Raw genomic sequence first — 16,812 nt, forward strand, 5'->3', positions numbered from 1 at the left:
ATATATATATATATATATATATACACACACACATGCATACTATTATCTCTCTCTCTTTTCTGTGCACAGATAATGTGTCGGTGCAGTAACAAAACTGGGGATGTAGTTTTAATTACTTAATATTAACATTGTTACTTTATGGTGAAGTAATTTGTCATATTAAAGAAAAAGCTGGCAATGATTGCATAACTTGACCAGCTACGCAATTCATTTTTTCAGTTCAGTTATTTTAAGCTCTATTTGTATTTTTATGATAAAGTAATTACTTTTTATAAAAAAAAAATAACCAAAATTATGAATTTTCTTTTTCACATTTTCTTGTAGAAATATTATTTCTAATTTTATGATTTAGTTAAAATAAATAAATACAAAAAAAAACTGATTGTTTCTATATTTATGAAGAATTTAATGAAAGTGAAACAGTGGGACTATTGTTACGTGCTTTTGTTCTTTTTTGGACATATACAATAACTAAAAGTGCTGCATGTGTGTACTGAACTGAAAGTGTTCAATTAGCCAGTTTTAGTTATTTCTTCATCGATATATTAAAAAAAAAAACACTTACTCTAGAATAAAATTGAATTTGATTTATCAAATGATTTTTTAAATTAAATAAAAAATACATTTAAATCTTTTAATTTTAATTACGCTCAACAAAATAAATCTTATACTGCCAAAATGTTGTAAAAAAAATTATGTTAATTATCATGTTTGAAGAAAATATTAATATTTAATTAATTAGGTCATCAAAAAATTCTTGAATAATAAGCATCAGCTTTGTTATCATACCGCGTTTCTAAACCTATGGTTATGAAATGGATTTTTATTTATGCCTGACCCGCTGCATTTCATTAATTTAATAAATTGTATATTCATTTTTTACTTAGTTTTTTTCACTATCTAGGTAACTTCAGTCTTCAAGCAGGCATCTAAATAGGGCCAGATATAAATAAAACTTTTGTAAAAATCCTTGAAAATTTTTTTGAGACTGTGAGTTATGAAAGAGATTAGAAAAAATACAAACAGGTGATTTGTTTGAAGTAGTGTAAAAAATTCTTGATGCAGAATGATGCATCAAGTATTTCATTGTGAAAGAATAAAAGGGTAACACATTTATTCTGTTTATCTAATTTTTGAACGTATAACTTCACTAGATTTATGCATTGAAAAATGATCTAGAGATTCTGTAAGCTATTAAAGTTGCGATATTTCATTTTTATAATGAATGATGATTTTTTATTTTAATTTTAATAATTTCTGATTTCTTTTGTATTTTACCTGATTTTTTTCAGCGAATTTTTTTGTTCTCGGTATAATTCAACCTGATTTTACTATTTTGTAGAATTCTATTTTTTTAATTGCAAGATTTGCAATTATACTGCATAATTATATACCTGAAATTGGCAAATATCTTAGTATTTGTATCATTAGATTTATGTCAATGAAAACTTAACGGTATGTTAAGTTTAATACTTGTGTATTCATTATCTTTGTTTTACCTTAGGTATATACACATCATACTTGTAATTCCAGTTACATTACAGATTTCTTTATTTTGTTTTAAAAATCTTTTATTCATCTAATGTTGCGTAAGGAGAATCAGTTTCCAATCTACATCTATCAGTTTTAGAATTGATGCTGTACTGTTTTAATCCCAGTGAACAAAGTTTAGTTATTCAGAAATCTTATCTAAATAGAAAACCAATTATACTGTTTAACTTGATTTCAACCCGCTGAATTATGGAACACTGATAGGTGGAAACGCTAAATAGGGTGAAACTTGCTGAAAATCCTGTGTTTAATTTAATTTATAAACTTTTCAGTTAATTTCAAACAAATTTTTCTTGTAATTTTTATTTAATAATTTTAACATTGTTTATTGTTTTGTTTATTATAACAGCAGAATGGGATGACGGGCGGTGGAGGGGCGACAGGCCGCGGTACTGGCACGGCCAGGGAACGTGCTATGCAGGCAGTTGAATATTATAATAGTACTGTACTTAGAGCCAGGGTCGGTGCTGGATTATTAGCATGCTCGCATAATCACCATGCACAACGCAGCCCACCTTCTGTACAGGTGAGAAAATACTATTGTTACTTTATTAATTTTAATCAAAATTAAATTTATTTTTATGTAGTCATATACATTTATTTATTTTCTTTCAGTCTTACAGAAATGAAGTAAAATGATTTGTTATCAAAAGATCAGTGAGATTTAAAAAATTTTTCATTGATTTTCATTAAAATAATATATCGTATCTGTATATTTTATTTAATTAGTTTTCTGTTGTAAATTTATTTTCATTCTTTATTTCTGTTTGTATACTATTTCTTTACGTACAAATTTTTTACTGTGTATTAATATACTTTTCAGTTCAGTAATTGATTTTAAATGTGTCACAGTGATTATTCTTGATAGAGCTAGTAATTGAGTTCCAAGAATCAAAATTAATTTCATACGAATCCGTTAAAAACTAACTTTATACATGATAAACTGGCTTCTAGTAAAATTACAGAACTTCTTTTATAATACCTGAACGGCAGCGATTCTAACTACTTGCTGAAAAATTGGTTGATTTAATTTTTTTTTTTTAGTCATTAAAATTATGATTCTATATGAAAACACATTTATAAAATTTGTGTTATTTTGAATCTTCAGTATTGGGTTTCAGATTAGAAGTATAGAGCGTAAAAGTAATAGAAATTTAACAAAATTTAACAAAAGGGTTTTTGTGCACTTACTATGGAACACCTGAGTGGGATTGTAAATGATTGTAAGTGGAAAGAAAACGTTAATTGAAATTGTAATCAATATGTGTATGTGAGTGTATCACTTTTTTGTTTATCTATACAGTCACTGTTCACTGCTGGAATAAGTTTAGTCAATTAGTTATTGTATAATACAACTTACACCATTATTGAAAATATAAAGTGTACAAAAGAAATGTTAGACATATTGACAATTAGCAGTGTGAAATTCTCCATTATTTTGTTTGTGATAACGGATAGGCGGACATTTTAGGCATACTGTAATATTATTTTTCATTATTAATAGCAGATGGGCACATTAATGGCTTCCATTATTTTTACATACACTTTTACATTCAGGATGATAAGAATGCTTATCTAATGAAGTACTTCCACGTGATTACTACATTTTCATTATTTAAATCACACATATTTACCAAATATGTGACTTCTTTTATTTTATTTTCAAGTATTACAGAAAGAGTTCTTAAACTTAAATCTCTTAACTTATATCAAATTTCATTTGTTAAAAACATTATTAAATTTATTGTAGTAGATATATATCGAAACAAATTATAGATGAACTTCTTTCTATAATAGTATTCTTCTCCTTATCATAATATTGGAATGTTATGACGCAGTGTAGGTCTCAACATATCTGGGAATATCTAGGATTCCTGAAAAAGAAATCCATAATTTTAGGTTCTGTTGTAGTGAAAAGTAACTATATTACTGTGCAAAATGTTAATATAAGATAAAAATTTGTTAAATGATGCACTATTTTGATATTTTTTACTTTTCTAACATAGTTATTTGTTAACGGTAGAAAAAGTGTTGCTTTAAAATAAAGTCTGCTAGAAAAAAGTTAACCGGTTTATTTAAAATAAATTCACCGCTTTTGCTTATTTAGTAGTCTCACAAATAAAAAATACTTGTCATAACTTTTCTCTCTAACTTCCCTTTCTTAGATCTCTGTTCTTGATTAGAATGTTGTGCAACTAAAATATTTAACAGTTCACCGATGAGGTGAGAAGCCTGTTGTAATGAATCGTTCAGATGGATCTTCTGTTTCCTCTTCTTTTTAAGTGTCTTCACTAGCTACTGAAAATTTTTATTTTTTGGTAGGTGAAGCTGTTGAACGATATTGTATTGAACTTTTTAAATAGTCTTTTGGAGTTAAATCTACGAAACTTTCCTGATGAGCTATGTTTAATTAACATCTTAATCATGATATTTTTGGGAACATTTGTGTTATCACAAGTGACACAGAAAATGCACACAGTATTTAATTAAAATATGGTTTGTTGTATATATATATATATATATATATATATATATTTCAAATGATTTCTCTGACGATTGCAATACAGTTATGTATTTTTATGTTTGTGAAAAGTCTGTGAATATAAACTTGGTTTTTCATTAAATTTAATGATTTCTATAATTTGCAATGATAATTGTTAAACTGTGAATTTATTCTACTTCTGTGTCAGGTATGTAATAATAGTTAATTTTTTTGAGATCATTTAGATGAAGTAACTAAATGTTAATTAAGAATATAAATGATTTTGCACTATAATAGTTGAAATATTCAGCTAATCTTTAATCACCAGATGACCGTAAAAAAATTACAATCTATATTATTGCTTTACATTTAATCATAGGAAATGTACACCAGATGTAGATTGAAGGTGGTGTGTGTACTTAGCATGTACTGTACTTATTTCTACTGTCGCTTGTTTGCTTCTGATTAAAATGTATGTTCTACATACATTAATATTCTACATATTAATATGAGAGTGGTTGTAGGGCTGTCATGGAGCTTCAGTTAATAGCTCTAAATGTGAGTGGTTTAGCTTTATTATAAATGGACCTTTTGTAACGTGCAGTAATATTAGTAAAGAAAAAAAATTATGTTCTCGGTAAAAATGATCTTTTTTTAATGTTGTTCCATATAATAATAAAATTGTTAATAGTTGCAATTATGAAATATAATTTAATTTCATACCGTAAAAGAAAACATAGTTGTGTAATGCACAATTTTAATTTTTTTGTAATAGTTTTTTAATTTTCCATTTTTAAGATGCAGTTCATAATTTTTAATCGATGGGGATTATATAAATATAACAGTAGATAGATAATGTGACTACAGTTTTCAATTTACTCATATATCGCAGCAGGACAGTTAATTAAGTATGACTCATTTACTTATCTCATTCCCCCCTCTATTAGGAAAAAAGAAATAAATTGCAGTTAAATTATAATTAATTATTGATTACTGGCCTTCTTTCTTAGTTTTATCATATGCAAAGTTGCTCTTAAAAACAGAAATGCATGTTTGTAAATATTATTACACTTAAAATGCATTTAAAAAAAATTCTTTCACTTTTTTATATGTGTGAAACAGAATTAATCTAGATTTGATTTATATTTTTATTTTAAGAGGATTATGAGCCCTGACTGTAGCCAATAGTCGACTTAGCTACTGAGTTGTGTTTTTTGTACCTCTCTGCTAGGTAGGTAGGGAATAGAGAACTGGGACAGTTCTCATTATTTATGCAACTGCTCTGATAGGCTATTGGAACGTGCCAAAACTGGAGTCGGAATGGTGTGCAAGACAATTTATATTACACCTATTAAAGGTAAAAATGGTGAAAGATGATGAATGAGTAAATGTAGAAAAAGGGAGTAATCATGCCGTGAGGGGCTGCCGTAAAGATATTCTAGAAAATTAATCCAAACTGTAAACTTCATCGTTATTGAATTGGCAGATAAGTTCACTAGGAGGATGATCCTTGATGTATTTTATGCCAAGCATCTGTGACAGTAGTAATTATCATTATTGGTTTATGATCGGTTAAGCTGGAAAAAGAAAAATTAATGTTTTAAAAATTCAGTTCTGATCCGTACCTTAGCGTAAGAATTTTTTAATTAAAATCTACTATGTTTCTTGCAGCCAGTCTATTATTGCCTGATGTTATCTATTAAAAAAACAGATTAGCTATGCATTTTGTTTAGTTGTATTTTTTTTTTATCGAATACTATGCTAATTGCAATAATTATATTGTAGTTACAGCTTTTAATAAGTTTTATGTATTACATTATGAGAAAATAATTAGTTTACATTTATCTTATCATATTTTAATACTGTTGCTTGTAATGTGTGATGCCGAAATGGAATCAGGATTGTTTCTAACAGTTCTAACAGAACTATTAATTCTATGAATAATAAAGAAACTATTATGTTTTGTTTAGTTATATAAAAATAAAATTAACCTTACCAACAATTTGTTTGTGTTTCTCTAGTACTTTCAGTCATTCGACCATCTTCAGGAGATAAGTTTTCTTTCAATTTAAAAACATTAAAATTAAAGTATGTGAATTAAAAAGTTATAAAATAACTGTATTTTATAATCATAATAATGGTTGTTATAATCATAATAATCGATCATCATTGTATAAAAGTAATTGCGTTCATAACAACTGTGTCTTCCTCACGTAACGGATGTAATTACTTTTATACAATGATAAACGGTTGTTATCATTGATTTTAATAATATTTTATAGCTTTTAAATTCACATATTTTAATTTTAATGTTTTTAAATTGAAAGAAAACCTATTTCCTGAAGATGGTCAAATGACCGAAGAAACACAGACAAATTGTTGGCAAGGTTGATTTTAATTTTATTTTTATATAATTAATCTTATATACCAATGTTGCCGTGCTTGAAAAATTTAACTTAAAATATTATGTTTTGTCCTGAAACAGAATTTTATGTTTTGTCCTGAAACAGAATTTGTACAGTTTTTAATTAAAATAACATTTTATGGACACCTAAAAAATTCAGTTTAAATCAAGAGACGAACTTAATGTACTTAATAAACAGTAGGTTTCTTGATGGCTAAATTATTGATAGGGTAATTTTGAAAGATTTGTGTTTATTATGGATATCTTTATTTTGTAGTCTATTGTCAATGTGTGAAAACAAACAATTTTGTAAAAAATGTTTAATGCCGATTAGACTTTTATATATGCATAAAGCAACAGTGGGCTTTTTTAAAGGGTTGCAGTTCTTAATTTTTTTGTAGCCACCAGCTGGGAAAAAAAAAGATGCTGAGAGGTTTAGGTAAACCTACACCCAACAAAACATGTAATAGCAATTTCACAGATACTCATGTTCTTTGTATGCGTTTAATTTTTGTATGACTAGATACCTGTAACATCATAGAAAAAGTAGGGTTCAAGTATAAGGGAAAGAATGGGATTGTGAGAGTTAGATGATCTACTTACAGAAGCGATTTGAAATGAGATGAGGAAACCTCTCCAAAGGAAAGCTCAAAGATTTCCAGGTAGTGAATGTCATCCCACCCAGAATCCCTTAAATGATTGGAATATGGAGCACATTTCCGATCAATGATTTGCATTGGAACTTAAATATATGGTGTTTTTCCTACAGAAATTAAAATCTCTTGTGTGCAGGCTCTGGGTTCTGAAGGAAATATTCACACCCGCATTTGAAATTGGTGTAGTGGATGGAAGTATTGCACTGAACTGTAAAATATTCAGCCAAATCCCCACTGAAGCATACTAAGCATTTTTTTAACTCTCTTAATGGCACACTCTTTGGCACCCATTCACATTGCTTGTATGTTTGTAAGAACTTGTTTTAAATGAAACTGATTTGTTATTATCTTTTTTTTTAAAGTAAATATTAATTATTTACAAGGTCTGTAAATAAAGTAACGAGACTGGTTCAGAAGAAACTGTTTATTTACAATCCAATTATACATGGACTCTGTCGCCTTCAAAATATTTCCCTTGGGAAGCCAGGCACTGCTTCAAACGATTTTCCCACTCTTCATGACAGTGTTGGAACTCAGAAACCGGAATATCTTTCAGATGGTTACATTTTTTTTTGTTTTCTACTGTTCCAAACTGATGTCCTTTGAGGTGTTCTTTTACAGTCAGGAACAGGAAAAAGTCACAGATACTCAAGTCAGGTGAATAAGGTGATTGAGGAAAGATGGCTGGTCTCACACGGGTAACTCTTTTCCATAGTCTTTCAAGAATTTCTCGGTAAGCATACTGATTTACAGTCTGTCCTGTAGACAAAAACTCATTATGGACAATGACATTACCATCAAAAAAACAAATTAGCATGGTTTTGATTTTTGATTTACTCATTTTTTCTTTATTGGGACTTGGTGAGTTTGAAAGTTTGAAATGTGGCACTCCTTGCCCTAGTGTTTGGTTTCTGGGTTGTACTCAAATATACTAGATTCACCATCAGTAATAACATTTTTTAGAAAATCATGATCAGTTTCAATTCACCCTAGAAGGTCGCGGCACATCTCCACGCTGTTGTTTTTCTGTTGAACAGTGAGGTTTTTTTGGGACCAATTTTGCACAAACTATTTTCATATCCAATTTGTTTGTCAAAATTTGATGGACTGTGGTTCGATTCAAATACAATTGTTCTACAATCATTCTGACAGCTAATTGCCGGTTGTACCATATCAAGTGTCTTATTCACTCAATATTGTCGTTACTTTTTGACATTAATGGTCTTCCAGAGTGTGGATCGTCCGCAACTGATTTCCGGCCATCTGAAAATGCTTTAAACCTCCTAAAAAATGCGCTCGTGACAGAGCGTCATCTCCATATGTCCTTTTCAATTTTGAAAAAATTTAGTGTCATTCTCACAGAGTTTAACACAAAACTTGATTGCACAATGTTGCTGATAATTAGTATCGCTCATTTTTGTAACACACAACAAAAACTCGTTTTACAAAGTTTGTTTATGTCTCACATGGCAACAGTAAACTAAAAATATTAATACCTAATATAAATCAGCTGTTCATATAACCATATGTCTACTAGTAACTTTACAATGTTGCCACTTTGGCTGCCAAAAAAAAAAAAAAACTAGTCTCATTACTTGCAGACCTTGTATATTTATGCTATTTAGAAGTTCCATTTACATTATTACTGTTTCTGAAAAGTAAAATGTAGATTTGTTAAACTTGCTATAAGATTACTACAAATACGTGAAGTGCAGTTATTGTATATGTTCAATCTGATCCAGTTCTTAGAAGGTGTTTGTTAATAAATATCTTAATTCCAATATATTATACATATTATAAAGGAAGTAACTCATTAACACGGAACAGTATAAAAAGTATTAGTAAGTTTGTATCTCCTTAGTTAATATCTACTTGTACAATATTAATCACAAGCAATGTTTGATTTCTTATTTAAAATGTTGTATTTAGATATTCCTTTACATTCCGATTCCTACTTGTTCTATTTTTAAACCTTTACTATCTATATTCATTTAAGACTTCTAACAACAATGGAAGAATTTAGGAAAAACTGTTAATGAAATAAGATGTATTAAAATCATAAGGATTTCTTAAACTGATGTATGATTTATAGTTTGATATTACATGTTATTTATTTCACTGGAAAATTTAATCTGTTTTATTATTTTTAGAGATGAACTATGAATAATCTGTTATTTTGAGTGGAAATGAATTTAACATTTTTGCATTTTGCTAAAAGGAGCATGACTTCCTGTTTAAAGAGTTCTTCCTTTTTTTTTTTAATAATATGTGATTACACGCTCGCTCATTTTCATGTGTATATACAAAGTTGATGCTTATTGTAATGGAACATTTGATTTATTCTTTTGTTTATTTTTCCTACACTTGTTGCTGTTACTGTATTTATAAATGGTAATTAGTTTTAATTATTATTACAGGATGCGCTGTACCGAAGCAACTCGAGCTTGGAGTTGATGCATGACCATAATCACGGTCATTCGGAGTCAGGCCATTCAGGCCGCGGGACAAGTCCACTTTTACGACGTGAATATGGTAGCCACGGTTCCATTGATGTTATTTCATCTTCATCAGATCGTCATGGTGTTTCGTCGAGCGCCGGTGAAAGCTTTTTTGCTATGCTTCAAGATTATCGACCGGCTGTACTTGGGCTCGGTACAGATCAAAGAAGTCCTGGTCCGGCCGAATATCTTCGAGGAAAAGTTGAACCTCCGCCTTCTTCTGAAAATGCTGCTAATACCTTAGCCGATGAAGCGTCAATGACCGAACGTGTTACATCACCGATCAGCACAAGTCCAAAGTTACGGTTAAAATTTCATCGGTTTTGGGGAAGTAATAACGTAGCTAATGGTAATAGTAAACCTCCGAGACCGAATACGGTTGACGATAGTATCGTTAATACATCAACAAATAATAATATTTCAGGTGAAATGGATGATAGACAGAGAAGGAGAGCGTTTGCTCATTATGATTGTCAGTCGTTGACGGCGAATTTATGTTATGCGGCCAAACTTAGGGGTTTATTATTATCTAGAAGAAGGAATACCACTACTGGAGCATCAGCAGCTTCGATGTTAGGTACAAGATCTGTAACTCCTGATGGTGGTGATAGTGGTGACGAGGATGCGGGAGATGGTCGAAGCAATGATTTAATTGAAAGGTAAATTATTTTATAAAACTGTAATAAAATTTTAAATGTAACTTATTAACTTTAATGTGATCATTACATATCAAAATATTCTGATTGACATCAGTTAATTATTTTGAATGTTATGCGACTAGAGTAATTCTTGGTTATTCAAACTTGCTGAGATCTAGGAACGTTGATATTATGAAATGTTTTGGACTAGTAAATCTCACGTTTAGGCACATTTTCACAATAATATGCTTACTTGGCTTTAAAAAAAATTTATGTGAACCGTACTATTAGAATGAAAATAATTTTACAGAACCATTATTACTTGACAATTATTTATTGAATTATCATACTGTTAAAAGAAGAAAAAAACCTTAATTTTCTGCATCCTTGTTAACACATACAAATAAAAAAAATAATTAAGAAAGTAAATAAAAATTTGATTAAATACAGATTATGTATTTAAGTCCCATATATCACAGGTGGGAAGCAAACTTTATACTGTGTAAAAAAATTATTTATTCAGAAGTGCTTTTGATAATATTTATTTTGATCATATGATAAATATTAAACAATTAAATAGCAAATGGTATGTTAGTAAATACTGTGATTTGTAATCTAATGCTGTGTAGGCACGGTACTTCAGCTCAGTTGTTGCTAATTAGTGAGGAAGCAAGAACCTCTGACATTTCAGTTGATGTAATATAATGCATAAGATCATTGGTTTCCAAATCAGACAGTCTTTAGCCTGATTCCTGGCAAGTAGCCAACATTTTTCATCAGTTGTTCCTTTTATCTACATATTATTTCCCTAAAATTGGGCATATTAAACTGTGACTGGTGTCTGGATTTTAAACTGTGTCGCTGGTGTGTATGAAGAATGTAATTAATTATTTTATCATTATGGGAGAGTAGATTAATATGAAGAGATATCCATGTACCTGTGATGATATATTCTATTTCTATATAAAAATCTTTATTTCATTTGTATTTGATACGAGTGAAAATTTTATAGTTAAAAAACAGTGTCTAGTCACTGTTTAATTGGGTATCTTTGTAGTTCCTTCTGTGAGTGTCAAATGAAATCGTTTGAGATTAAATTTGATAGCGGTTTTTTTGTTTGTTTATCTTAACCTCATTTCTAGTTTTATCCTTAGCCTGGTTAAGAAGTACCATGTGAAGATAACTTAATTCTACACAAGTACAAAATTACAAATTTTTTAGGAATAATTTCTTTTTTTAAAACATTTTTCTAGGAAATTATAATCGTGAAAATAAATGTTAATAAATCCAAATTGTGTAATAATTATTCTTTAAATATTATTCTCTATTTAATGTTGTTAAAGTACAGTTTACATCTAGAGTAAAAGTGTAAGGTGAAATATAAAGATGCTACGATTTGCTGATGATTTAATAATTCCAGCCGAGAGTAAAAAAGATTTAGAAGAATCAATGAATGGCATGGATGAAGTCCTACATTAGAATTACCGCATGAAAATAAACAAGAACAAAACAAAAGTAGTTAATGGTAGTAGAAATGAAATAGATGGATCTCTGAATTAAAAAATATTACAAGAAAAGACTATGGAGGTAGAAGAATTTTGTTATTTGGGAAGTAGAATTACTAAAGATGGATGAAGCAGGAACAATTTAAAATGCCGAATAGCACAGACGAAACGAGCTTTCAGTCAAAAATATAATATTTCTGTATATGGAATTTTTTTATATACAGAAGTGAAACTTGGATGATCGAAGTACTGGAGAAAAATAGATTAAAAGATTTTGAGATGTGTTGCTTTAGCAGAATATTAAAAAACATGGTGGATAAATTATCAAATGAAGAAGTGTTGCGGCAAATTGATGAAGAAAGAAGCGTTCAAAAAATATAGCTAAAAGAAGAGACAGACTTATTGGCCACATCTTAAGGCATCCAGGAATAGTCGGTTTGATATTGGTGGGACAGAGTGTGTGTGTTTGTGCATGTGTGCGTGCGTGTGTGCGTGATTTTTAAAATGTCATATTAAAATAATGTTATTAAAATTAGCAGGCCAGACAGAGCAATAATTGTGTACGAATGTTAACTGGAAGTGATTCTATTCTTTGGCTATTATTTTTAACATTTAAATATTGAACAGCATTCTTTGATTGCTTGAGGCTTGTTGAATATTTTCTATTTCTTAAAGTTTGGAATTTTAATATTGTTCTTTTTTAATAAGTAATCGATTGAAATTCAAATTTGATTCATTTCTTTCTTTTCAGTTGTCCGTTCTTTCGTAATGAAGTCGGTGGTGAAGAAGAACGTGTTGTCAGTTTAACTAGGTTACATTCATCTCCCAAACGCCGTCCAACTCCGATTCATAGACCACCGTTAAGTTATGGTGTATCAGTTCTAGAGTTTCCAGCCAGTGAGACTCACTGGAATCATGGAACATGTCCATATCAACGTAATCAAAAGACTATTGAAAATGTTGATATGGGAGCACAGTATTATAGGAACTATTTTTATAATCAAGGTAATCCTTTTATTAATTAATAATTACTTAAAAATTTTGCGTTCAGAGTATTTAACCGAAATTCTAATTTTTTATGTGTGTAAATTGAATGTTAGTATTTGATATTAAATTTATAAATTATTATGTTGTGTACGCTTTATGTCGCCATAGTCATTGTAATTTAAAGAAGTATCTGCTAATCATAATAATCATCTCTGAATGAATAATTATAGGAAAAAAATTAAATTAAAAGGAGTAACATAACTGCATTTTATGTTAATAGTCGGTATCCTCTTGCAAACATGATATGCAATACATATTGTATGGATAAATTCACTCATTGTTCAAAATTTTATTTAAAATTTAAAAGTAGATAGCCATTTATATTTAATAATATTAAAGTAATACTCATTTTACTGTCTTTCATATGTATTGTTTATTTACATTTAATTAACGTATTTTATTGTTGTTTTTTGAGTTATTTATTTTTATTTATTTACTTATTTCCTTATGTGTACTCTTTTTTTGATCTGCAAATAATGATTCTTATTAATAGAAATTGTCATCTCATTTTAATTTGTTAGAAATGTTTGTTTAATGGTTTGTAGGTATAATTGTTTTCCAGTTAATTTTAATAACTTTTTTCGTAGCTCTTATTTATACTTTTATTGTAATCTTTTATTTTATAACAGGATTTTTCTTCATAATTATTCTAGAACAATACTAAAATATAAATTATAAATTGCATTCAACAGCTGGCAATTATTGAATTATCCGTTACAATTATTGAATTATCCGTTGAATTATCGTTCAATTATTTTAAAAAAATAATTGAAAAATGGGTTGTCTCAGCCAGTCATTTACATATAGTTTTTATCGCAAAATCTATAAATTATTTTTTCAGTATATTTGAATGGATTAATCTTTATTTCTTAAACTTTGTCCTTGATTTATCTAACCTAATCTGACTCGGTTTTTTTATCCGACTTCTGCACATAGATTTTTGATATTTAATGGGCTATAAATACATCTGAATGTCTTGCTTTACCTCTTGAGCTTGGAGAGGATAATTTATTTTCATGAATTTTGTTTCGTTTAGTTTATATATGTTGAAAATAACAAATCTTATAGAGTCTACTGATAAAAACAGAAGTGTTAAAAGAGAATAATTTGTATAATTTTACTTTTCTTCCAAAGTAATAATCATTACTCTGGATATTGTAATAGCGTTAACATTCTGACTGCAGTCACTGCATAATGTATACAGACATTGTTCTTCCATATTAGGAAATATTTTGAACGATTCAAGTGACATTAGAAGCGGTTGAATGGGAATTATTTTTTTGATTTTGGTTAAATATATATTCATGTAAATTTTGCATCCAGTTATGTAATGACGGCTAGTAATTACCTTTTAAGTGTAATTCCATCTTTGAAATAAGCAGAAAATGCAGTGTTTTATATATATGTAATTTAATTATTGCATTTAAGCTAAGGCTTTTTTTTTACTTATGATTAAAACTCAACAGTTTATTACATTTGGTACCAGGTGGTGTCAATTATGAAATAAGACAGACTATTGACAAGGCAAAAAAACGGTAACTTTATTGTACTCTATTAACCATAATTGAGAATTTTGATAAATTTTATAGCATTTAAATTGTTTAAATATGTAGTACTTTTCCATTACTTTGAATTCTATATTAGACATGTTTTTAAAATTATTTATTTTAATTAGTTATTTATTTTTATTGTGTAATTTATTACATTATATCATGTGACTGACTACCAACCTTTTTTGAAATTTTGTGATTGTTGTTTTTTCCATTGTACTTGTATAAATTGATTAATTAAGTAATAAGTGTGACTATTTGAAATTGATTTTTTGATATTATTAATTCCTCAGTTGATTAAATCAACAAAATTTCTTTTTCAGTTATGATTATGTAACACCTTAACTAGGTTAATGTAATTTTTTGCTGCCTTTAAAACAGGTAAGATACCCTTTACCGTTATTAAATTTGGAAATAATTTAAAAATCAATGGCCATTTCAAATTAAACCGAACGAATTAAAATAACAATTCCTGTTTTTAGTTATAGTGCAATTTTAAGATTTTTTCCTAATATGTGCTGACTAGTCTGTCATACTGTTGATAGGATATGATATTTTGTAATATAATATTCTATAACTTTTTTAGTTTTTTTCCCAATTTGTTTATCTAGAACATCAAAACTGGTTCGGCATGGATGAGAATCTTGGTCCGGTAGCAGTTAGTTTAAAAAGAGAACGAATGGAAAGACCTAGTACTGGAGATAATAATTCTAATTCTAGCCCGACGCCTATGTTTAGATATAGAGTTCTTATACGTACCAGCGAGGTAAGGATAACATTTTTGTATTAATTTATGGTACAAAATTCAGGTGACAGTTTAAAAAATTTACCCTAAGTGTAAATTACAATTTCAACATTAAAATTTTTCAGTATTTTTTTCTCTTTAGGTGACCTGCATTTATGTGCTTTTTCCAACATGTTGCCCATCGTTGTCTTAATTAGGTGCTAATTCTGAGAATCAGTTTTATAATGCTGTCAAAGTCCTTGGAACAAGGAGGTCACCTTTTCACTCATCTTGTCATTAGTAAATTTTGCACAACGTTGGTGAGCTTTAAGAGGAAGACACAATTAAAAAAGAGGTTTTTGATGGGTAATCCAAAGTAACAAATTAAAATATTATGAATAGAATGATGGTAACACATACAGTAAAATTTAAACATTATCACAGACAGAAGTTTCATTACATCAACATTCTCTTCTTTTTTTTTAATTGTTCGGTGAAGTTTTGAGATCATCCGACATGTTTTGATACCACTACATCTGCTAATTTCTTTTCAGGTGTAAATTATACACGTTTTATCTCCATTATAAATAGAATCAGGAACTTATTTCTACCCTTTGCATGATGTGTGAGAAATTATAATTGTTTCAACCTGCTTTATTGTAATTGGCTGTTCAAAGTTTAGGGAACCGACCTGCACTTAATTTTGTTAATTGCCACCTTTGCAAAACCCCTGACAAAGATCAAAGAAAGTGTCTCTTTCTTCATCATTGATACATTCTTATCTTCTGAGAACTGATATTACCACTTGGAGAAATTTTATTAAGTCATAATGTCACCCTAACAAATAATCAGTGAATTTTTTCTGGGTGCTCTCCTCTTAAAACATTTAACAGAAAAATGTAGAAAAATTTTTAGAAAATTTGGATTTTCTAAATTCATCAGTTATGAACACTGCCTAAACATTTTCTCATACTACACTAATGAAGAAAATTTAGGCGTAAAAAGTGAATATAATTATTCTTCTCTGATAAAAAATTATTTCTCTAACGGTCTAGAAGCCATTCTGACTTTACCTAATGTGTTTTGTGCTTATTTTGTAGATTGTAAGATATAACAAAATGTTGGTTGTTATTTTTATACAAATATTTTGTTCATAAAAATTACCCACAAATATTTTAGTTCTGGTTAGATCTAGGCTGTGTAAAGAAATTTTGAAAATTGTAATAAATGATTTTTTAATGTCGATTTTTTTGTAAGTAAAAGCCACCACTAAATTTTTGTTTTATTTGGGTTTTCTACAAAATTAACTTTTTTTTATAACAAAAAGTAATAAAGTTAATAAATTAATTAAAATAATTATGCATTCAAATAAATTATATGACGTAAGACTTTTAGTTCAGATTTTTTCTGATTTTTTCCTGTACTTAAACTGAAGTTTGTTACATGTATATAATTTTATGAGTAACAATTATAACAAGGAAGAAAATGTTTCTTTAGTAGGTAAATTAATATTTTATAATGAAATGCCAAGAAGTAGAAAAATGTTATTAGGATGTATAAAAAAATAAGTAATAATGAAAATATTGTGTAATTTATTTATGGATTAAAACTTGTTACAGTTAATGACACTCAGAGGGTCTGTATTAGAAGATGCCATTCCAAATCTTAAACCTTCAAGTAGTAGTAAAACAATAAACACCAAAGAAGTATTAGAATACGTTGCACCGGAAATCCAGCTTTCATGGTTAGTTTTCCCA

The 16,812-nt window shown here is 28.6% G+C and overlaps 1 protein-coding gene across 1 annotated transcript in view; it reads left to right on the plus strand.

Moving 5' to 3' along the window:
* Positions 1-16,812, plus strand: part of LOC142326644 (signal-induced proliferation-associated 1-like protein 2) — a 370,917-nt gene that overhangs the window by 288,799 nt on the left and 65,306 nt on the right. The window contains exons 3-7 of the mRNA XM_075369241.1: positions 1,901-2,077; positions 9,511-10,250; positions 12,486-12,739; positions 14,943-15,097; positions 16,675-16,799. Of these exons, the coding sequence (XP_075225356.1) occupies positions 1,910-2,077; positions 9,511-10,250; positions 12,486-12,739; positions 14,943-15,097; positions 16,675-16,799 (1,442 nt within the window). The 5' untranslated portion in view covers positions 1,901-1,909. The remainder of the gene's footprint in view (positions 1-1,900; positions 2,078-9,510; positions 10,251-12,485; positions 12,740-14,942; positions 15,098-16,674; positions 16,800-16,812) is intronic.

This window comes from Lycorma delicatula, chromosome 6 (genome assembly GCF_047948215.1).
Source record: "Lycorma delicatula isolate Av1 chromosome 6, ASM4794821v1, whole genome shotgun sequence".
In the NCBI taxonomy this organism is placed as follows: domain Eukaryota; kingdom Metazoa; phylum Arthropoda; class Insecta; order Hemiptera; family Fulgoridae; genus Lycorma; species Lycorma delicatula.